The following is a 23,862-nucleotide window of genomic DNA, read 5'->3' as shown; positions in this document are numbered from 1 at the left end:
TTAAAATGTCTGCCATTATTGTAGACCAAATTCGTAATCTGTATACACAAATTGCATAGAAAAGCTTTAGATGTACATATCTTTGGTAAGAACAAAACAAAGACATTAGATTGGGAATATACAGTTACTTTATTACCACCCCTATCTAATCTACGTAAGCCGCATTAATTCATAATTAAAAACAATGCCCTCTCACATTTGGTCAGGTTTATTTTCACTTGGTCTCATCTTATCACATATTACTGGCCTCCTTGGTTCCAAGTTCCAACACTCTTCCTGAGAATGCTGCAGTAAGATTTGAATCCTCAACCACAAAAGAATCAAGAAAAACTCTTCAAAATACTTGATTACCAACAACAGTAGGGAATACAACAACCCCATAACAATGCTTTGACCAACTAGGACCGGTCGCTTGTCTCCAGAGAGCTCACTGCATCTTTGTAAACAACATATATATTTCCTAAATAACATTTAAATTTTGACATAATTAAAATCAACACTATAAAGAGCATGACACTCTGAATTCACTGGACCGTGACCCTGTACCACAACCCACAATCTAATCCCAATGCCTGGCCCTAACTGCTTTGAGTTCAATCTGGACCTCTCTTCAAGTGCATTTGATAATCAAGTAAACAAATTGAACATAGACAAGTCAGAACAAAAATAAACATGTTATTAGGATGAGTGTCCAAAGTCAGTGGTTTTGGAATAATTCCCAAATATGAGTTTACTTAAAAAGCCAAATCCCCTTCCATTCAGTAGTTCAGACCGTACTTTATGTATTTGACCTCCAACACATTAAACACAACATCGTAATGATGAGCTAAGCACGCACAATCTTGTCAGAAACTAATTTGGGGGCAAAATAAGAAGGAATGAGTAACCTTAAATTAGGAATCAGAGATAAGACTCAATACACTATGGCAATAAGAGAAATGCACATGACATTTACAGATCCTCTTGGATCAGTGCAGCATTCTTGGTTGGTGGGGAGTTTCTAAATCCCCCTAATAAAACCTGAATAGAATGTGGCACATAAGCTGAAAGCAAAGGGAGCGGTTTGGCGTTCCTGTTGATTTCTCTTCAGTAATTACAGGGGGAATATATAATGGAATGAAAACATGAAAAATATTAAGAATTTAAAGTCATAAGAGATGGCCAGATATGGAATTAGAAACTAGACTGTGTGAATGAGTGTCTTCATTTTGTTGTCAGCAAACTTATTCAAATGATATTTTACATCTAAAGTATACTTGATGGAAAACCTAAAATAATCATCCATCGGACTTGAATGTCTTTGAGTACTCTCAAACATTCACTACAATGATACCATGATTTGAATTGTGAAGAATGTTTTACGTAAATGCAGCTAACAAAGAATAATCTACCTGGTAACCCTTCAGTAAGTTGACCAACCGTCAGTTTAACAGAATGCAAGGTGGAGATGGAAGAGACACAGTTCAGATCTACCGAACAAAGCCCTGTCCACGTGTGTTTATGTGCCCAAGCTTGTTATGAAAGTGTGTGTGTGTGTGTGTGTGTGTGTGTGTGTGTGTGTGTGTGTTGTTATGTGGATAGTCCTGTATCACCTGTCCAGTCTGTGTACCATATTAGAGCAGTCCTTCCAATATCTTGCTTGGTGCGTTACGATTGCAGCCCGTGTCCACTCAGTTCCTCCATCGCTCTCCTCCTTTCCTGTTCAGTCCGGTTCAGTCGTCCCCCCCTCCATTTTTAATCTCCATGGTTACTGAAGCAACACAGTCCAGTCCACCCCTGCGTTGACGCCCGGCTTGCGAAGGGTTAACACCGACATGGAGGCATCAAACTCCAACTCCAGCAGACTTTCCTTGCCATCTACAGAGAAAAAGATATCAGAAAATCAGAATAGAGCAATAACAGTCATTCGAGTCTGACCTACCATTATACACACAGTGACACAGAACATATACTGAACAAAAATATAAACACAACAAGTGTTGGTCCCATGTTTCATGAGCTGAAATAAAAGATCACAGAACTTTTCCATACGCACAAAAAGCTAATTTCTCTCAAATTTCAGTGCACAAATTTGTTTACATCCATGTTAGTGAGCATTTTCTCCTTGCCAAGATAATCCATCCGCCTGACAGGTGTGACATATCAAGAAGCTGATTAAACAGCATGCTAATTACACAGGTGCACCTTGTGCCGGGGACAATAAAAGGCTACTCTAAAATGTGAAGTTTTGTCATACAACACAATGCCACAGATGTCTCAAGTTTTGAGGGAGAGTGCAATTGGCATGCTGACTGCAGGAATGTCTACCAGAGAATTGAATGTTCATTTCTCTACCATAAGCCGCCTTCGTCATTTTAGAGAATTTGGCAGTACGTCCAACCGGCCTCAAAACCGCAGACCACGTGTAACCACGCCCAGCAAAGGACCTCCACATCCGGCTCCTTCACCTGCAGGATCGTCTGAGACCAGCCACCTGGACAGCTGATGAAACTGAGGAGTATTTCTGTCTGTAATAAAGCCCTTTTGTGGGGGGAAAACGTATTCTGATTGGCTGGGCCTGGCTCCCCAGTGGGTGGGCCTATGCCCAGTCATGTGAAATCCATAGATTAGGGCTTAATTTATTTATTTTAATTGACTGATTTCCTTATATGAACTGTAACTCAGTAAAAATTGTGAAATTGCTGCATGTTGTGTTTATATTTTTGTTCAGTATAATTTATTGCCCAACTATTTCCGTCTCATAACTGCCTACTTGGGTATGAAAACCGGAAACATTCAAAACACACAATGACTTACTGGCAACTTAACTTGGCACACTAATCCATAGTATGAATAAGACAGTGGAAAACCTCACCAGGAGTCTTCAGAGTGGCCTTGTTGGGCTTACTGGCCCCCAATATGACAATCTTCTCAATCCAGGAGGGAGTGGTGAACTGGGAGCCAGGGGCCAGGTTTCTGCAGGGGGAGAGAGGGAATTCTCAGTTACACTCAACATAGACAAAAAGCAAGGAGTGTAATAATGAATAAACATAATTTGAGAGAGAAAAATGATCTGACAGACCTGGAGGACAGGGCGTTATTGGCAAAGGAAAGTCTTCTGTGGATGAACTGTTTCTGTTTGTCAAAGTTGAAGGTGTGGCCGTCGTCTATGTAGAGCTCGCCCTGGGCAAATCTCTGTAACGGACGTAACATATTAAAAAGGTCAAATCCCAAATCCCACTTCTCCTGCTGCAGAAATCCACCTAAATGGGGAAAACTGAGTGTATAAGTGACAATGTGTGCGTTTGTGTTACCTTTGGGCTGAGAGCAACGAATAAGGTGTAGGGGTCGTGTTCCATGCAGGATGATGACCTTCGAACCCTGGCCTTCCTGGGAATAATGGAACCACCGCGCTGGAATACTGGAATCTGGGAAAGAGAGAGTGTCTTTCCAAGCTTACACAATTCTCTCAACAGCACTTACAGGATGTGATGTTAACTTCATGTGACTGTTTAAATAAGCATGTAGTCCCCTGAGCGTGACAGAGCCTGACTGGTTGTTAGTGAGTGTGTTGTAGAGTTTCTTACAGAGCTCATGGTGACAGGGATGTAGAGGTTCTGGGCTCCGTTGTGTTTCTGGAACGTGTGGACGTCAAACCAGACCTGAAGGACATAGAACAGAGCAGTTAGCAGTGGGTTTCAATTAGATGGCTGACATATAACCTACATAAGACTTATAATAATGACATAACGTTATGACAGTTCCTGAGAGAGACTCACCTCTCCTTTTCCAGGCAGGTAGGGAGTAACACCCCTGGCCCCCTCCTCAGTCACGGGGTGCACCAGCAGATCTCTCCCTGAAACAGCAGGATAGGTGGAATGTGACTCAGTCATGGCATCAATCATAAAGGGTAAGCAAAGACAGAAATATCTATTGACACTGCGCTATACTAGGGAATAACAGATAAATATAACGCGCTCTCACTCACCAAGCAGGAACTGGTCATCCATGGAGAACGTGGCCGTATCCTGAGGATACTCCACCCACAGGGGTCTCATGACGGGCTGGCCAGAGTGGTGGGCGTGGTAGAACAGCTGGTACCAGTAGGGCAGGAGGGCGTAGCGCTGGCGGACAGCCTCCCTGATCAGAGCCGTGTTCTCGGGCCCAAACAGCCAGGGCTCCCTGCGGGGGGTGTCCAGATGGGCATGGGCCCGGAAGAAGGGCTGGTACGCCCCCGTCTGGTACCAGCGCACCAGGAGCTCGGTACTGGGAGACTTGAAGAAGCCACCCACATCAGCTAGGAGAGGGGGAGAGAGAGGAGGAGGATGAGGAGAGGAGTTAACAGAGGGAGAATAACCAATAACCATTTACAATGTGACGGGTGTAAAGAAACAGACAATGAACCATAATAATGTAAACAAGTCGATAACGGCATCATAAAATTGCGCAAAATATTTTAAATGTATTAATTGCTTAGCTGTGACTTTTCGTGTAGAGGAAAATAGGGGCGTTAGCTAAGACTGAATCAGACTCACCTCCACAGAAAGACAGACTCACCTCCACAGAAAGAGACACCAACCAGTCCCAGGCTGAGACACATGGGGATGGAGATCTTCAGATGGTCCCACTCAGCAGTGTTATCACCTGTCCACACAGCACCGTAGCGCTGGGAGCCAGCGAAAAAGGCTCTGGTCAGGACAAACGGCCTCTCCACTCCCCCTGAACGCTCAATCAGACCCTCTGCTGTGGCCATTTGCTGAGGGGGAGAGGAGAGGGTGGATATTGCAAGTGCAAGCAGCAAAGCTCAGTAGAAACATTCAAACCGTCTAACAGTCATTTCTTCAAAAAAAAGTATACCATTGCAATTGCAAGTCCCAGTTCTACAAGAGTGAAGATGAGTACAACACAGGCACACACTCACTCACCACATAGAGTCCGTAGAGGTTGTGGAGGTCACGGTTCTCCCAGTTCCCGTGCAGGGCGTCTTTATGCATGGTGACCTCTGGTCCGTTAAACACTGACGGCTCGTTCATATCGTTCCACGTATACATGTTCTCCATGGAACCCTGAGATCAGAGCAACAGAATGACACATAGGGAATGAGATTTGATGGCAAAAGTCAAACGGGGGCAGAAGGGACTAGGGCTGTTGCGGTGATCATATTACCGCCACACCGGCGGTCACTAGTCATGAAGTCAGTCAAATTCCATGTGACAGTTTAGTCACGGTAATTAGGCTTCTCCAATGCTGCTGATGGTCATTAGTAGCCTACCAAACTTGCTAACTGCCTGGTACTCTATTGTCCCTCTAATCACGCTGACATCAATGGAAATGTAATCGAAAATCTAAATCAAACACTTCATTTTGCGCAACATTTCTATAGGCTATGCAATTGCGCGAGAAAACAGAGTGATGTCCTATATTAAAAAGAGGATCCATCAGCTTTCTATAGGCTAGGCCTACTATATTAATTTCTCAACTTTCCTAATATTAAGCAAATATTAAGCACATTGCTTATCTTCAGGAGTATAGCCTACCTGGCTGGCATGAAATTGAAAAACAGGAAAAGTGTCCTCCATTCGCTATTTAAGTGCAGAGATTACGTAATTTTCCCCCTGCCTGTTTCGAGACAGGTGCATGATAATGGTCCATTCTAAATCAAAACGAATTTCACGCATATTATTTAGTATATGTAAAGACAAGATTAGTCTGATGGGTGACAATATTAGCTTATCACTTGTGAATGATATATTATCACTTCTGAATGACGCCCAGCTTAAAAACGCAAGAAACAATGCCTTTTTTTGAGTGACTTTTTCGAATCAGTCGCACACCTCATTTAGCCTAGGCCATAGGCCTATATGTTTAAATAATGTTTGTATCACAACCAAAGTTGCCAAATAACTTCATTAAATGAAGCACATTAATCTGCTTTACAAGGGGTGTAGAGCCTGACTGGCATACAGTGAGGGAACAGTATTTGATCCCCTGCTGATTTTGTACGTTTGCCCACTGACAAAGAAATGATCAGTCTATAATTTTAATGGTAAATTTATTTGAACAGTGAGAGACAGAATAACAACCAAAAAATCCAGAAAAACGCATGTCAGAAACGTTATCAATTGATTTGCATTTTAATGAGGGAAATAAGTATTTGACCCCCTCTCAATCAGAAAGATTTCTGGCTCCCAGGTATCTTTTATACAGGTAACGAGCTGAGATTAGGAGCACACTCTTAAAGGGAGTGCTCCTAATCTCAGCATGTTACCTGTATAAAAAAGACACCTGTCCACAGAAGCAATCAATCAATCAGATTCCAAACTCTCCACCATGGCCAAGAACAAAGAGCTCTCCAAGGATGTCAGGGACAAGATTGTAGACCTACACAAGGCTGGAATGGGCTACAAGACCATCGCCAAGCAGCTTGGTGAGAAGGTGACAACAGTTGGTGCGATTATTCGCAAATGGAAGAAACACAAAATAACTGTCAATCTCCCTCGGCCTGGGGCACCATGCAAGATCTCACCTTGTGGAGTTGCAATGATCATGAGAATGGTGAGGAATCAGCCCAGAACTACACAGGAGGATCTTGTCAATGATCTCATGGCAGCTGGGACCATAGTCACCAAGAAAACAATTGGTCACACACTACGCCGTGAAGGACTGAAATCCTGCAGCGCCCGCAAGGTCCCCCTGCTCAAGAAAGCACATATACAGGCCCGTCTGAAGTTTGCCAATGAACATCTGAATGATTCAGAGGAGAACTGGGTGAAAGTGTTGTGATCAGATGAGACCAAAATCGAGCTCTTTGGCATCAACTCAACTCGCCGTGTTTGGAGAAGGAGGAATGCTGCCTATGACCCCAAGAACACCATCTCCACTGTCAAACATGGAGGTGGAAACATTATGCTTTTGGGGTGTTTTTCTGCTAAGGGGACAGGACAACTTCACCACATCAAAGGGACGATGGACGGGGCCATGTACCGTCAAACCTTGGGTGAGAACCTCCTTCCCTCAGCCAGGGCATCGAAAATGGGTCGTGGATGGGTATTCCAGCATGACAATGACCCAAAACACACGGCCAAGGCAACAAAGGAGTGGCTCAAGAAGAGGCACATTAAGGTCCTGGAGTGGCCTAGCCAGTCTCCAGACCTTAATCCCATAGAAAATCTGTGGAGGGAGCTGAAAGTTTGAGTTGCCAAACGTCAGCCTCGAAACCTTAATGACTTGGAGAAGATCTGCAAAGAGGAGTGGAGCAAAATCACTCCTGAGATGTGTGCAAACCTGGTGGCCAACTACAAGAAACGTCTGACCTCTGTGATTGCCAACAAGGGTTTTGCCACCAAGTACTAAGTCATGTTTTGCAGAGGGGTCAAATACTTATTTCCCTCATTAAAATGCAAATTTATAACATTTTTGACATGCGTTTTTCTGGATTTTGTTGTTGTTATTCTGTCTCTCACTGTTCAAATAAACCTACCATTAAAATTATAGACTGAGCATGTCTGTCAGTGGGCAAACGTACAAAACCAACAGGGGATCAAATACTTTTTTCGCTCACTGTACATACAGATCATGAGTTTCAAGTTTGGGGAACATAATGTTTGCAACGCCAGGGTTGTGGGTTCGATAAAATAATGTATGCGCTAACTGTAAGTCGCTCTGGATAAGAGCGTCTGCTAAATGACTAAAATGTAAATGTAATAATCTTCACCATAAAAATGCATTACATTAATGGTGTTTTCCAGCTAATGGAACATTCGCGCTTATAGCCTACTACCATGTGCGCATTGCTGCGCTTATAATGTGAAGAAGTAGCCTAATAGTTCATCAACATTTTAAGCTAAACGTTCTGATCTGTTGTGTCAGCCACATTGCGTAAAAAAGTGTTTTTGATGCTAGTGGTTGTATTAATTTGGGATCTATCGCATCCCACAACTGTCCCAGACTATGTTTGGAATATTTTTTCTCACACAGAATAGGTCAGCTTTTGTACTATGGGGGATAGTAGATTGACATAGGCTAGTGCTTTTGCTGTTCGTTAGGCCTACTCATCTTGTTGGCTGATGAAAAGTAAATGTGGACAGTTCTTCCAATATCTTCCATATGCACCTCGAAATTGGATAAGGACGAGCGCAGTTCCGTCCCTGTGAGAAAGACCCGATCACGTGATGGAGATGAGAGGTGCATCGGAGCAGGCAGCACTCAGGGAGAAGGGCTGCAAAAGGCATGGATTTTTTTAGGGTGCATTATGGCCACACAAAGGGGATGCTGCTGGTAAATTCGAGGCATTCTCAAGTGCTTCTCAAATTGCGAATGAGAGACTCATGAAGTGTGTACAGCCTGTGCAAAAAAAAAGCAGAGCTCATACCTTTCAAGCGACTTTTTTTCAAATCATTAGTCGCATCATGCAGCCTTACAATGTATTAAAAATCAAAACATATAGCCCAACGTTTGTAGAACATCTAAAGTTACATTTATCCCTCTAAATTAGGCATATAGGAACACCTATTTCTTTGTTAACCACTCAACACAGAATAGCCGCATGTGCGCACTCCCTCAAATCGTTTGGATAAAATATCCTTTCTATTTTATTCAGCTTTGTTTAATTGTATTCTTCATACTATAAATTAATGCCACGGAATTCTAAGCAAATCTTGTCTGCTAAATGAACTAGTGTAGCCCACAGCCATTTGGCATAGCCAGATCAGGACCTAACATAAGGACAACTCAGAGTATGCTATTCTGTTCTTCTGAAATAGACTACATTTTCTTCATAGCAAGATTCTTTAGACCTGTTTAAAATAAATAAATGGATTTATTGTGAAGGTGTAGGCTATATTACATGGATTTAGACTTTTCAAAATATAGGATGTTCCAAAGGTCTGCATCAGTGGCTTGTAGGCTATGTGTGGATGCCAGGAGATGCTACATGTGTTTATGTTAATTAACTATCAATTACCATGAGACTGACAGTTATTTGCTTAACAAATCACCAGCTGACGAAATGTGACCGCCACAGCCCTAGAAGTGACTTACCTCATACTGATCGTAGGCAAACATACTGGCCCACCAAGCTCTCATCTCAGGGTTGGTAAAGTCTGGGTAACCAGAATTACCTAGAATAGAAAGAGGAAAGATTTGAGAGAGATGTTGAATAAGTGCAATGTGTTTCTCTTCGATTAGGGGTCAGACTAATTTCCCTGTTTCTTACCAGGCCAGCACCAGCCCTCGTAGTCTCTGCCATCTTTGTTTTTGACGTAGAACCCTTTGGAGCCGATCTCATTGTGGATCTTGTAGCTGCTGTCCACCTTGATGTGGGGGTCCACAATGGTCACCATCTAATGGTACAGGGAGAAGGAAAACAGCAAAACTGAGATGAGACGACTTGTCAACGTGTCTCAGAACCTTTGACTTTTTACATTCTTCATCTATAGTCGAGTCCCAATAAGACAGAACTGTTTTCGACAAGGGAGCCCTGGCCAGATAGCTGTAACACATGAATGTGCTCACCTTGCGTCTCTTGTCTACCAGACCCTGCAGCATGTCTTTGGGCTGGGGGAACTTGTGAGGGTCCCAGGTGAAGTAACGCTTGCCGTCCGTGTGCTCTATGTCCAGCCAGATGAAGTCGTAGGGGATGTCGTGCTCGTCGAAGCCCTGGTCCACCGCCGCCACATCCTCCTGGTCATTGTAGTTCCAGCGGCACTGGTGGTAAGCCAGCGCAGACAGGGGAGGGAAGGCCTGGGTACCTGGTGGGGAGAGAGTGCTGGGTGGTCATTTATAGACAGTTGTATTATGAGGGACCCTGGTGGCAGGCCAGCACAGACAGGGAAGGCCTGGGTACCTGGACAGGTGTGTGAGGGAAGTGGCACGATCTGCGACACTAACCTCTACAGGGACTGGGAAAGTGGACAGGGAATATGAACTGGGTTTCTGTAGTGAGAGTCTGACCTGTGAGTGATGCGTACTGGGAAAAGACATCAGTGGGAGTGGGTCCCAGCATGATGAAGACGTCGATGATGCCACTCTCTGAGATCCAACGCACGTCAGTCTGTGGCGTCTCACTGGAGCCCTGAACGTAGTCCAGCATCTGGCCAAACACAGTCTATACAACCAGAGAGAACCAGAGTAGGGGTAAGAGGGTGTGTTTGTGTTCTCTCTGACTGTACCCTTCAATGTGTATACACAGGGTGGTTGAGAGGTGTGTCTCTCACTGGGAACCCTGGAGAAAAATATTTACTGACTAACTGTGTGTGTGTGTCTTACCTTGCCGGCGGTGTTGGAGCTGATGTCCACCCAGGTCTCAGCAGCGTTGAGCCAGAAGATGCCCATGGTGCGCTGTGCACTGTGGGACAGCATGACAGGGATGGCACCGTACAAGGCCATGGGGTTGAACAGCTCATACTGGAACACGTCTAGGTTAAACAACCGGTACGGATCCCCTCCACTGGAAAATGCATACGTATATATTATTGCATTGTCATATAGTCTGTCTTTTCGTCCTATTTAAAAATCTTCAACCTACAATGTTGAAAACAAAAGAAAATGCATCAACACAAACAGTTAAGAGCTTGTCCTGCACCGTCAGAAAATACATACGGTAGAAAACCATCTGAAAACATAAAGTAGTCTTAGTTAACTACGGTCTCAATTAACCAATATAAAGGGCCAATGTCAGTATCAGTATCACTCACTCAGTGGTTTTGAGTTTAAGGCTGTCTGCGTGTTCCGGGATCCCATAGACATGCTCCACCCCTGGCAGAGAGAAGTCCAGACTGATGGAGGAAGGGCCTGAGGGAGAACACAGCCAACCAGGACACGCTACATTCAAAACCCATTCAGCATTGGTCACTGTGCCTAAAGCAAGTCATACAACTCATCCAATCATAAAATAATATCTCTAGGAGATGAGGACCCAGGATCAGAATACCAAGTCTTTGATTGCAAGCCTCCTCTTTCACCTGTCAATTTATCTGAAATAACAGGTCCACAGAGAAGTATCCGTACCATTGGGTTTGTTGTCTGTGTGCGATTTGAATGTCTCTTCCCACATTCCATCCTCCATTTTCTCATCCTGCTTTGCCGTCTAGGAAGGAAGGAACAAAATAAACAACGGTGGAGACAGATGGAAAGAATGGGAGAGGAGCATTGTGGTGGAGAGAGAGAGAATGGGAAAAGCAACGAAAAGACGGGTTGATTTCAGTTTCAGTCCGTTGGCAAGGGCAGTAAGCAGTGTTACAAAACCTTTAACTGCATCTCTTGTTCAGTTTATTGATCCTAATCAAATGCCTGGGGGAAACCTTGGTTAGTGTTACTTCTCCCTTCATGCCTCCCACACACCTCCTCCTCTCCTCCTGCCGGTTCGTTGGCAGCATCAGTTTCTTCTTTCTTCTCAGTTCCTTCTGGGTCTACCTGACTGTGGGAGAGAGAGAGAGAGAGAGAGAGAGAAACGTCCCCAAAACAGATACACAACTGGCTGACAACTGAGTAAATAAAAATACCAATAGAAGCACACAGGGAAGAGAGAACAGAAATAAGGAAAATCATGACGGCCACACACAACCTTCTCACTAGTATAAAAATAGAGCTAGTGTCAAACTACTGAAACCTCTAAGATTTCACTCTAATGACAAAAGGGGAACAACTCCCTACCTTGTGGTTATTTCTTTAGCTAAACACCCAAAGGGACCACCAGTACCCTGCCTTACACATAGGCTTCCTCCGAGAACACACACTACCCCAGTGAAAGCACACACTGACCGGAACAAACAAGCCTTGAGGAGACATTGTGGTCTACTCAGTGCTGTGGGATTAGACTAGGCAGCCTCTACATATAACATGACTGTATTGGGTCAACGGTGAGTTGAAATGGCTGTATTATGAAGACATTTGAAGTCAAAAGAGAAGTGTGGGAGGAAAAAGGCTTGTGAACATCTCCTCTGAAGACAGGTAAAGAGCAGACCAAATGGTAGTGAGCCTAGAACTGGTTTTCATGCCTAGACAGCAAATTATTTAGTAAAAAGCTACCACGCCAAGTCACCACATCCTTGAGCCATTTGGGCATGTCATTTTTGGATGTCTGTCTAAACTTTGACACAACTCCATACTCCTACATTGACAGCACAGACTAATACAAACCTATAAAGCTGAAGGAATTTACCTAGAGAATACCCACTTTATATTTTCCCACACGCTATAAACTTTGGTTTTTATCTTATAGGAGATGCTGAAAGGTAGAAGAGAAGAACGGAACAGAATGGAGGAAAATAATGATGAAATGGAGAAGCAGAATACCAAGCAGTGAAAAAGCAAGAAAACAAACAAAAGAAACATGTATAATGTGAGAACATAAACACAAACTTGCATTGTGAAGGGATATGTGGGTCACTTACGTATCCTTGCGGATCCGGAGGTGCTCGAAGGCCAGCAGGCCACGGGAGTTAAGCGACAGAAGAACCTCCCGCCCCTCCATGATGTCCAATCGGAACGGTTTAGCACTGACGATCAGCCGCTGAGAGTCTGCCCCCAAAGACAGAACCACCCCGTTCTCATCCTGCGACAGGAGAGACAGACTGAGGAAGGAGAGGGAGAAGAGAGAGCGAGATGAGTGTGAGAGGGGTAAAACAATGGGTGGAATCAATAAGGCAACAGAAAACACCCAATACACATATCATTTAGATGACATTATTCTGTGCTATCTTGTCTCCACTGTCCATTCACACAGATGCATTCTCTCTTGGTTCTGGAGGCTATAACATTATCAACAAATCTACACCACTTCCTGAGAGCCAGGCCACTCATCTACTGCATGCCCTCAGGTAGTGTTTTCCTGCTTCCTCCATGAACTACATTTCCTTTTCAAATCAAATTGTATTTGTCACATGCGCCGAAAACAACAGGTGTAGACCTTACAGTGAAATGCTTACTTAAAAGCCCTTAACCAACAATGCAGTTTTAAGAAAGAATACCAAAAAAATAAAAAATAAAATCACAAAAAAATACGATATAAAATAATACGAAATAAAAGTAACAAATAATTAAAGAGCAGCAGTAAAAATAACAATAGCGAGGCTATATACAGGGGGTACCAGTACCGAGTCAATGTGCGGGGGCACCGGTTAGTCAAGGTAATTTAGGTAATATGTACATGTAGGTAGAGTTATTAAAGGGACTATGCATAGATAATAAACAGAGTAGCAGCAGCGTAAAAGAGGGGGGGGTCTGGGTAGCCATTTGATTAGATGTTCAAGGAGTCTTATGGCTTGGGGGTAGAAGCTGTTTAGAAGACCCTTGGACCTAGACTTGGCGCTCCGGTACCGCTTGCCGTGTGGCAGCAGAGAGAACAGTCTATGACTAGGGTGGCTGGAATATTTTACAATTTCTAGAGCCTTCCTCTGACACCGCCTGGTATAGAGGTCCTGGATGGCAGGAAGCTTGGCCCCAGTGATGTACTGGGCCGTACGCACTACCCTCTGTAGTGCCTTGCGGTCGGAGGCAGAGCAGTTGCCATACCAGGCAGTGATGCAACCAGTCAGGATGCTCTCGATGGAGCAGCTGTAGAACCTTTTGAGGATATGAGGACCCATGTCAAATATTTTCAGTCTCCTTAGGGGGAATAGGTTTTGTCGTGCCCTCTTCACGACTGTCTTGGTGTGCTTGGACCGTGTCAGTTTGTTGGTGATGTGGACACAAAGGAACTTGAAGCTCTCAACCTGCTCCACTACAGCCCCGTCGATGAGAATGGGGCGTGCTCGGTCCGCTTATTATTCCTGTAGTCCACAATCAACTCCTTTGTCTTGATCACGTTGAGGGAGAGGTTGTTGTTCTGGCACCACACGGCCAGGTCTCTGACCTCCTCTCTATAGGCTGTCTCGTCGTTGTCGGTGATCAGGCCTACCACTGTTGTGTCATCGGCAAACTTAATGATGGTGTTTGAGTCGTGTCTGGCCATGCAGTCATGAGTGAACAGGGAGTACAGGAGGGGACTGAGCACGCACCCCTGAGGGGCCCCCGTTTTGAGGATCAGCGTGGCGGATGTGTTGTTACCTACCCTTACCACCTGGGGGCGGCCCGACAGGAAGTCCAGGATCCAGTTGCAGAGGGAGGTGTTTAGTCCCAGGGTCCTTAACTTAGTGATGAGCTTTGAGCGCACTATGGTGTTGAACGCTGAGCTGTAGTCAATGAATAGCATTCTCACATAGGTGTTCCTTTTGTCCAGGTGTGAAAGGGCAGTGTGGAGTGCAATAGAGATTGCATCATCTGTGGATCTGTTGGGGCGGTATGCTAATTGGGGTGGGTCTAGGGTTTCTGGGATAATGGTGTTGATGTGAGCCATGACCAGCCTTTCAAAGCACTTCATGGCTACAGACGTGAGTGCTACGGGTCGGTAGTCATTTAGGCACTGGTTGCACATTTAACATGCTGGTAGAAATTAGGTAAAACAGATTTAAGTTTCCCTGCATTAAAGTCCCCGGCCACTAGGAGCGCCACCTCTGGATGAGCGTTTTCCTGTTTGCTTATGGTCGTATACAGTTCATTGAGTGTGGTCTTACTGTTTGTGGTGGTAAATAGACAGCTACGAAGAATATAGATGAAAACTCTCTTGGTAGATAGTGTGGTCTACAGCTTATCATGAGATACTCTACCTCAGGCGAGCAAAACCTTGAGACTTCCTTAGATATCATGCACCAGCTGTTTACAAATATACATAGACCGCCACCCCTTGTCTTACCAGAGAAATTACAGTTTTAATGTCCCGTTGGTAGGATATACGTGCCTGTAGTTCGTCCACTTTATTATCAAGTGATTGTAAGTTGGCCAATAGTTTCGATGGCAAAGGCAGATTAGCCACTCGTCGCCGGCTCCTTACCAGGCACCCCGATCTCCTTCCACGATATCTCCTTTTCTTTCTACTGCTAATGACGGGGATGAGGGCCCTGTCGGGTGTCTGGAGTAAAAAAATATTTGTCCAGTTCAAGGTGAGTAATCGCTGTTCTGATGTCCAGAAGCTCTTTTCGGTCATAAGAGACAGTAGCAGCAACATTATGTACAAAAGGTTAAGAGTCCATAAAACAGCAGCCATCCCCCTCCGGCGCCATTATCAGTGGGGCTAATATGCTTTAACCCCATTGCTGGTCTCCGTCCTAACCAATTATTTCATTGCCCCCCATTTTCCTCAAGGGTTTTTCTCTGCATGTTCTACTCTGCTTTAGCCACTATCTCCTGTATTCCTGAGTTGGCTCTAGAACATTTCTCCTCGATATGTATTCCTCTGGCAGATAAACACACCCCTTTTAAACAATTCAGAGTCAAAGATAGCTCAGAAGAAAACCAAGGGCTGGATCTATCTGAGCTCATTCAGTTGAGAAATAAGGCCTGGGCCAAAGCAAGGAGTACTGACTGTAGTGGACTGGCAATCTTTCAGACAATTGAGAAACATATGTACTCTCGATTAAGAAAGCTAAATCAAGCTATTTTTTAAGCTCTCTCTGACTCTGCTGGTGATACTTGTTGGAAAACAGTAAACACACTAAAGCGTACAAATTCCTCTTCTTCCCTGCCTATGCACGTTCTGTCTGACTCTGGCATCATAACTGAGAAGAATGGAATAAGTGATGCTTTTCAATCATAATTTTATCTCGGCAGGCTTTTTATTTGAGAGAAACTGTGGTTTAATTGACCCTGGTCAATCAATCGACTGCTCTTCCATCTGCCAGCCTCTAGCTGACTCGACAGTTAACCCGTCAACATCTAGTCAATCTTTGCTTTCATTTCAACAATTTACTATCTGTGATGTGCTAGATGCCATTGATGTAATAAAAATCCACTGGGGCTGATATGCTTGATCCATTTTTGATGCAGCTCTCTGCCCCCCGATTGCTGAATCATTAACCCATATTTTTTACCTGACGATTATATCTGGTACTATCCCCAAGGTTTGGAAGGCGGCCCATGTACTCCCCCTTCAAAGGTGCTGACCCTTGTGACCTAAATAATTATCGGCCCATTTCTAAACTTTCTTGCCTCGCTAAAATATTAGAATCCTTGATTAATTCTCAGCTAAGATCTTTCTTATCTTTGAAAGGTATTCTAAATGTACATCAGTCGGATTTTAGACCAGGTCATAGCACTATCTCTGCTGCATCCCTAGGTATAAATGATGTGGTTAACTGTATGGATTAAAGACAACATTGTACTGCCCTCTTCATTGACCTGTCAAAGGCTTTCGATACTGTTGATCACTCACTGCTAATTCAGAGGCTTTCCTCAAATTGGCCTAGACCAGGCTGCATGTAACTGGTTGAAAAATTATTTGACAGAACTCAATGTGCATCTACTGATTGTGTTCAATCAGGTTTCTTGGATATTACGAAAGGTGTCCCGCAGGGGTAGATTCTGGGTCCTGTACTTTTTAAATTAACAATATCAACTTGTCTGTAAAAAACTGTAACCTGCACTTGTATGCCGATGATACTGTTGTGTATGCTATTGACCCCACGGTTGGCCAGGCTCTATCTGAACTACAGTCTGCTTTCATTGTATTACAGAAAAACGTTATTGACCTGAAATTAGTATTGAATGCAGGTAAAACTAAGTATATGTTCTCTAGAGCGCATAAAAATAACTGATGATTTAACTATATGTACTTTGGATGGTGTCCATATTGAGCATGTCCCTGCTTACAAATATCTGGGCATCTGGATACATGAAAAGCTGTCTTTTTAAAAGCGTATTGATGAGTTAGTTAAAAAGCTGAGAATAAAAATGGGCTTCTTCTATAGAAATAGGTCCTGCCTCTCGATAAACAGTAGAAAGCAGATTATTCAGTCGATGTTCCTATCGGTCCTACATCATCTATATGAACGCAGTTGCCACTTCATTACAGCCATTAGATGCAGTTTATCATAGCGCACTGCGCTTGATTACGGGCGACAATTTTAGTACTCATCACTGCATTCTCTCCCAGAAAGTTGGTTGGCCCTCTGATGTCACGTAGGTTGATACATTGCTGTTTTCATTTATAAAGCCAATTTGCAAAAAGTCCCACTGTACCTACATTTACATTTTAGTCATTTAGCAGACGCTCTTTATCCAGAGCGACTTAAAGGAGCAATTAGGGTTAAGTGCCATGCTCAAGGGCACAGACAGATTTTTCACCTAGTCGGCTCAGGGATTAGAACCAGCGACCTTTCGGTTACTGGCACAACGCTCTTAACCACTAAGCTACCTGCCGCCCATCTTTACTAAACTTTAGACATACGAGTTACCACACCCAGTCTGGACATTCCTTTGGTCTCTGAGTAAACTAAAAGCTGATTTACCTTTCTTCCACCTTATTTGTCGAACGATCTTCAAAATGTTCTTAAATTTGATGTTTTGGTGCCTCTAGGGCAATTCAGACGGCTGATTGAGGACCTTATCATTGATGAATGTGTTTTTTTTTTATGACCATGTTTGTCTTTCTGCTTGCATTTTTTATTTATATTGATGTGTGCATTTTCGGTAATTTATGTAATTCAGGTCTCATCTGTAAAAGAGACCTTGGTCTCAGTACGACTCCTTGATAAAATAAAGGTTACATAAAATTACAATAAAAAAATCCACATGGCTCAATGTCACCCATCACCCACCCACTACTCTAGGTGGCTCTATGAGACTTACGGCTCTGTGGGAGGGTCGTTGATGAGCACATCGGGGACCTCAAAGCGAGGCTTCAGCGGCTTCAACTCGTTTATCTTCACCCTGGTCATGTTGCCCTGGAGACGATAGAGCTCGAGCAGCAGACGCACCTGAGGGGGGAGAGGGAGGGGTAGAAGGAGGGTAACAAAAAAAAGAGACCAGGTCCCAAAGGGGTTTCGGGCACACCTGTTAATACATGTATGGACGTACAATAACATCATATTACATCTGTCAATTAAAGTGTGTGTAACAGACCTTGTTGTTGTCATTGATGAGCTGCAGAGTGAGTTTGGTGTTGGTGAGCTCCAGGGTCTCCAGTAGGGCTCTGTACGGGGACTGGCCAGGCTTCAACGCTCGCTGACGCCTGAGTGCACAAACACACATTGAGTTAACACAAACTCTGATAAACATGTTCTATGTGGATGTAGAAGTACAGTGGGGAGAAAAAGTATTTAGTCAGCCACCAATTGTACAAGTTCTCCCACTTAAAAATATGAGAGAGGCCTGTAATTTTCATCATAGGTACACGTCAACTATGACAGACAAATTGAGGGAAAAAAATCCAGAAAATCACATTGTAGGATTTTAAATGAATTTATTTGCAAATTATGGTGGAAAATAAGTATTTGGTTACCTACAAACAAGCAAGATTTCTGGCTCTAACAGACCTGTAACTTCTTCTTTAAGAGGCTCCTCTGTCCTCCACTCGTTACCTGTATTAATGGCACCTGTTTGAACTTGTTATCAGTATAAAAGACACCTGTCCACAACCTCAAACAGTCACACTCCAAACTCCACCATGGCCAAGACCAAATAGCTGTCAAAAGACACCAGAAACAAAATTGTAGACCTGCACCAGGCTGGGAAGACTGAATCTGCAATAGGTAAGCAGCTTGGTTTGAAGAAATCAACTGTGGGAGCAATTATTAGGAAATGGAAGACATACAAGACCACTGATCATCTCCCTCGATCTGGGGCTCCACGCAAGATCTCACCCCGTGGGGTCAAAGTGATCACAAGAACGGTGAGCAAAAATCCCAGAACCACACAGGGGGACCTAGTGAATGACCTGCAGAGAGCTGGGACCAAAGTAACAAAGCCTACCATCAGTAACACACTACGCCGCCAGGGACTCAAATCCTGCAGTGCCAGACGTGTCCCCCTGCTTAAGCCAGTACATGTCCAGGCCCGTCTGAAGTTTGCTAGAGTGCATTTGGATGATCCAGAAGAGGATTGGGAGAATGTCAGATGAAACCAAAATAGAACTTTTTGGTAAAAACTCAACTCGTCGTGTTTGGAGGACAAAGAATGCTGAGTTGCATCCAAAGAACACCATACCTACTGTGAAGCATGGGGGTGGAAACATCATGCTTTGGGGCTGTTTTTCTGCAAAGGGACCAGGACGACTGATCCGTGTAAAGGAAAGAATGAATGGGGCCATGTATCGTGAGATTTTGAGTGAAAACCTCCTTCCATCAACAAGGGCATTGAAGATGAAACGTGGCTGGGTCTTTCAGCATGACAATGATCCCAAACACACCGCCCGGGCAACGAAGGAGTGGCTTCGTAAGAAGCATTTCAAGGTCCTGGAGTGGCTTAGCCAGTCTCCAGATCTCAACCCCATAGAAAATCTTTGGAGGGAGTTGAAAGTCCGTGTTGCCCAGCGACAGCCCCAAAACATCACTGCTCTAGAGGAGATCTGCATGGAGGAATGGGCCAAAATACCAGCAACAGTGTGTGAAAACCTTGTGAAGACTTACAGAAAACGTTTGACCTGTGTCATTGCCAACAAAGGGTATATAACAAAGTATTGAGAAACTTTTGTTATTGACCAAATACTTATTTTCCACCATAATTTGCAAATAAATTCATTAAAAATCCTACAATGTGATTTTCTGGATTTTTTTTCTCATTTTGTCTGTCATAGTTGACGTGTACCTATGATGAAAATTACAGGACTCTCATCTTTTTAAGTGGGAGAACTTGCACAATTGGTGGCTGACTAAATACTTTTTTTCCCCACTGTACATATCGTGAACATCCTGGACCATAAGTGAGGAAGAGAATGGGGGTAGACTAGTTGAGGGCTTACGCGTTACCATCAGTCACTTACACTGAACAAAAATATACAAAGATTTTACTGAGTTACAGTTCATAAGGAAATCAGTCAATTGAAATAAATTCATTAGACCCTAATCTATGGATGTCACATGACTGGGAATACACATCGCATCTGTTGATCACAGATACCTGTAAAAAAAAAAGGTAGGGGTGTGGATCAGAAAACCAGTCAGTATCTGGTGTGACCACCATTTGCCTCATGCAGCGCGACGCATCTCCTTTGCATAGAGTTTAATCAGGCTGTTGACTGCGGCATGTGGAATTTTGTCCCACTCCTCTTCAATGGCTGTGCAAAGTTGCTGAATATTGGCAGGAACTGGAACACACTGTTGTACACATCGATCCAGAGCATCCCAAACATGCTCAATTGGTGACATGTCTGGGGCCATGCATTGTTATGCTGAGGTGATGGCAGACGATTAATGGCACAACAATGGCCCTCAGTATCTCATCACGGTATCTCTGTGCATTCAAATTGCCATCGATAAAATGCGATTGTGTTCGTTGTCCGTTGCTTATGCCTGGCCATACCATAACCCCACCATGGGGCACTCTGTTCACAATGTTGACATAAGCAAACCGGTCGCCCACACGACGCCATACACTGTCTGCCATCTACCCGGTACAGTTGAAATCAGGATTCATCCGTGACGAGCACACTTCTCCAGCTTGCCAGTGGCCATCAAAGGTGAGCATTTGCCAACTGAAGTCGGTTATGACGCCAAACTGCAGTCAGGTCAAGACCCTGGTGAGGACGACGAGCACGCAGATGAGCTTCCCTGAGACGGTTTCTGACAGTTTGTGCAGAAATTATTCGGTTGTGCAAACCCACAGTTTCATCAGCTTTCCAGGTGGCTGGTCTCAGACGATCCCGCAGGTGAAGAAGCCGGATGTGGAGGTCCTGGGCTGGCGTGGTTACACGTGGTCCGCAGTTGAGGCCGGTTGGACGTACTGCCAAATTCTCTAAAATGACGTTGGAGGTGGCTTACGGTAGAGAAATTAACATTCAATTATCTGGCAACAGCTCATTGTGTTGTGTGACGCACATTTTGGAGTAGCCTTTTATTGTCCCCGGCACAACGCGCACCTGTGTAATGATCATGCTGTTTAATCAGCTTCTTGATATGCCACACCTGTCAGGTAGATGGATTATCTTGGCAACAGAGACATACTAACAGGGATGTAAACACATTTGCGCACCATTTTAGAAAATATGTTTTTTGTGCATATGGAACATTTTTGGGATCTTTTACTTCAGCTCATGAAACATGGGACCAGCACTTTAGATGTTGCATTTATATTTATATATATATATATATATATATATATATATATATATATATATATATATATATATATATATATATATATATATATATATACATACACACACACTGACATTCTCCTTTGATTGTGTAAAATCTCCATCAAGGTGCTAAGTGCTGTAGCTGCGTATCGTCCAGGACTTACTTGCAGAAGGCACTCTGGTCACAGGTTTTGAAGTTCCCCCGGTCCACCGCCCAGGCGCCACTGAGGCAGGCAGCCAGACACAACACTAACAGAGGCCCCATCCTGAGAGGGCGGAAGAGAGATACATAAAATGGGAAGCAGAGGTTAAGAGGAGAATGAAATACTATATACATTAAGCCAGTGTTTCCCAACCCTGGTCCTCCAGTACCCCCAACACTACACATTTTTGTTGTAGCCCTGAACAAACACACCTTATTCATCTCATTGAGGGCTTGATGATTAGTTGACGAGTTGAATCAGGTGTGCTTGGCCATGGTTAAAATAAAAATGTGTACTGTTGGGGGTACTCGAGGACTAGGGTTGGGAAACACAGCATTAAGCTCTGCAAAGTTGCAGTGATAGATAATGATGCTGACAACAAGTCAAACAACTAGACCGGTGTTAACCAACTCCGGTCCTCGAGTATCCCCAACTGTTCATATTTCTGTTGTGGCTCCAGACAAGCATAACTGATTCTACTTGTCAACTAATCATCAAGCCATTGACTCAAGTCCCGTATAGCTCAGTTGGTAGAGCATGGCGCTTGCTACGCCAGGGTTGTGGGTTCGATTCCCACGGGGGGCCAGTATGAATTTTTTTTAATAATAATGATGTATGCACTCACTAACTGTACGTCGCGCTGGATAAGAGCGTCTGCTACACGACTAAAACATTTTTTGAATCAGACGTTTTTGTCCGGGGCTACAACAAAAATGTGTGCTGTTGGTGGTACTCAAGGACCGGAGTTGGGAAACACTGGCCTAGACTATGAAATCCATGTGGGAATTTACACTACAATGGACTTTAACCAGGTATGCGTCCTCAAAAAAGGTTGATACAAATGCCTCTTGCTGTTTCCATATCCTGTTGGTTAACCTTATCTAAAATGTGTATAATGAATCACTAACGTTATAGCCAGCTATACCTGTTAATGAGTTCGTATGGGTAATACAATGCCCATCTTTGTCAAAATATTATCTGGCTAGCATAACTCCCTGTGCTGATTTGGGCTCGCTGCCTCGCTCTGTTCTAAACTGTTGGAGCATCTCTTCATATCAACTAACCGCTGACGTCGCTTCTTTGGTCCTGTCAAATCTTGCTAACTAGCTAAATCCTCGTCGTAATACAATTTGTAGGACACACAAGACAGAGACACACACGTGTTATGATACTTAACCGATCGAGTTATTTACCAATGTATGTCGATAATTATCTAGTTAGCTAGTTAGAGATCATCATCCTGAAATGTTAGCTACATAGAGGGCTCTCAAGCCGCTAACTTAATTCAAGAGGGCTCAAGCTTCTTCCTATGACTGCTGCTAGCTAGACAGTAAAAAGATAACTCCACCAGTCTACTCTCGAGTATAGCGAGCGAATGTCCCTGAATCACGGTACATTCGAAATCACTAGCTAGCTAAAAGCATTATTTAACCGCCGAATTGGTTTGTCTTACCTTACTCTGAAGGCGGCCATCTTGGTTTAGTTCCAACCTTGGCCCTGCCCCGTTTTACATTGAACTAACAAAGACCGAGAAGAGTAACAAGATCCCGAAAAACTGAGTGGGAGTTTTTGCAGTCTTTAAATATGTAGGACCACATTCGATATTGGTGGATTCTGTTCAATATTTATAATGATAAATTCTCATCGGCAATTAGATTCGAAACTATTCTAGTCTTCCGGAATGTGTCCACCCGGTTTATCTCGCTCCTTGTATTTATTTATCCTCTCAGACACGGATACGTCTGTTTGAATTGGTAGTCAGTTCTGGAGCAATCCTCTGATTTATTTGTACTACTCTGGTTGCGCTGTGCTTGCTGAATTTCCCTTTAGGGACAAACACACTTACAGGCTCTACCAATATAAAAACACTTTGTGAAACATCTACAATCAATCAATCAATCAATTTTATTTTATATAGCCCTTCGTACATCAGCTAATATCTCGAAGTGCTGTACAGAAACCCAGCCTAAAACCCCAAACAGCTAGTAATGCAGGTGTAGAAGCACGGTGGCTAGGAAAAACTCCCTAGAAAGGCCAAAACCTAGGAAGAAACCTAGAGAGGAACCAGGCTATGAGGGGTGGCCAGTCCTCTTCTGGCTGTATGGTGTTTCAAACAAATTGTCCTGTATGTAATCACATTCAGCATATTTGAGTGATACCTCATGATGTACCTGTGGGATGTGTTTGTTGTTGTAAAATTATATCATCAATGTACCTTTCCAAAAACAGAGTTGTATTTCTTTGTCAATTCAGAAAAATCAAGGACACAGACCTGCGAAACGTAGTCATGTTCAAAGGCCAAATATTTTAAACAAAAATTTGCTCAGATGTATTTATTGTATACTACATGTTTTTATCCCTCTAAAGTAACAGCTACCTACAAAACCCTACTCAATCTAGAAAATGATACAAAACATGAGAGATAAAAAGTAGACATAACATTCTCAGCATTTGGTGAACTACAGTGCCTTCAGAAAGTTTTCACACCCCTTCACTTTTTCCACATTTGGTTGTGTTAGCATGAATTTCAAATTGATTAAATTGAGATTTTTGGTCACTGGCCTACACACAATA

The 23,862-nt window shown here is 43.6% G+C and overlaps 1 protein-coding gene across 1 annotated transcript; it reads right to left on the bottom strand.

Moving 5' to 3' along the window:
* Nucleotides 1–110: 110 nt before the first annotated feature.
* Nucleotides 111–23,010, bottom strand: LOC121540102 (neutral alpha-glucosidase AB). Its single transcript, XM_041848727.2, has 22 exons — nucleotides 22,742–23,010; nucleotides 21,250–21,351; nucleotides 17,914–18,022; nucleotides 17,641–17,768; nucleotides 12,372–12,551; nucleotides 11,320–11,395; nucleotides 10,987–11,065; nucleotides 10,674–10,770; nucleotides 10,246–10,426; nucleotides 9,931–10,084; nucleotides 9,493–9,728; nucleotides 9,194–9,320; nucleotides 9,019–9,098; nucleotides 4,905–5,045; nucleotides 4,537–4,735; nucleotides 3,968–4,276; nucleotides 3,759–3,835; nucleotides 3,567–3,641; nucleotides 3,294–3,407; nucleotides 3,062–3,174; nucleotides 2,855–2,955; nucleotides 111–1,857 (listed from the first exon to the last, which is right to left on the bottom strand). Exons 1-22 carry the CDS (start codon nucleotides 22,759–22,761, stop codon nucleotides 1,748–1,750), a joined length of 2,808 nt encoding a protein of 935 aa, XP_041704661.1. The 5' UTR covers nucleotides 22,762–23,010; the 3' UTR covers nucleotides 111–1,747.
* Nucleotides 23,011–23,862: the final 852 nt, after the last annotated feature.

The sequence above is a fragment of the Coregonus clupeaformis genome, chromosome 3, assembly GCF_020615455.1.
Source record: "Coregonus clupeaformis isolate EN_2021a chromosome 3, ASM2061545v1, whole genome shotgun sequence".
NCBI classification, from domain to species: domain Eukaryota; kingdom Metazoa; phylum Chordata; class Actinopteri; order Salmoniformes; family Salmonidae; genus Coregonus; species Coregonus clupeaformis.
Note: the sequence above shows the minus strand (reverse complement) of the source record. Positions and strands in the feature narration are given on the sequence as shown.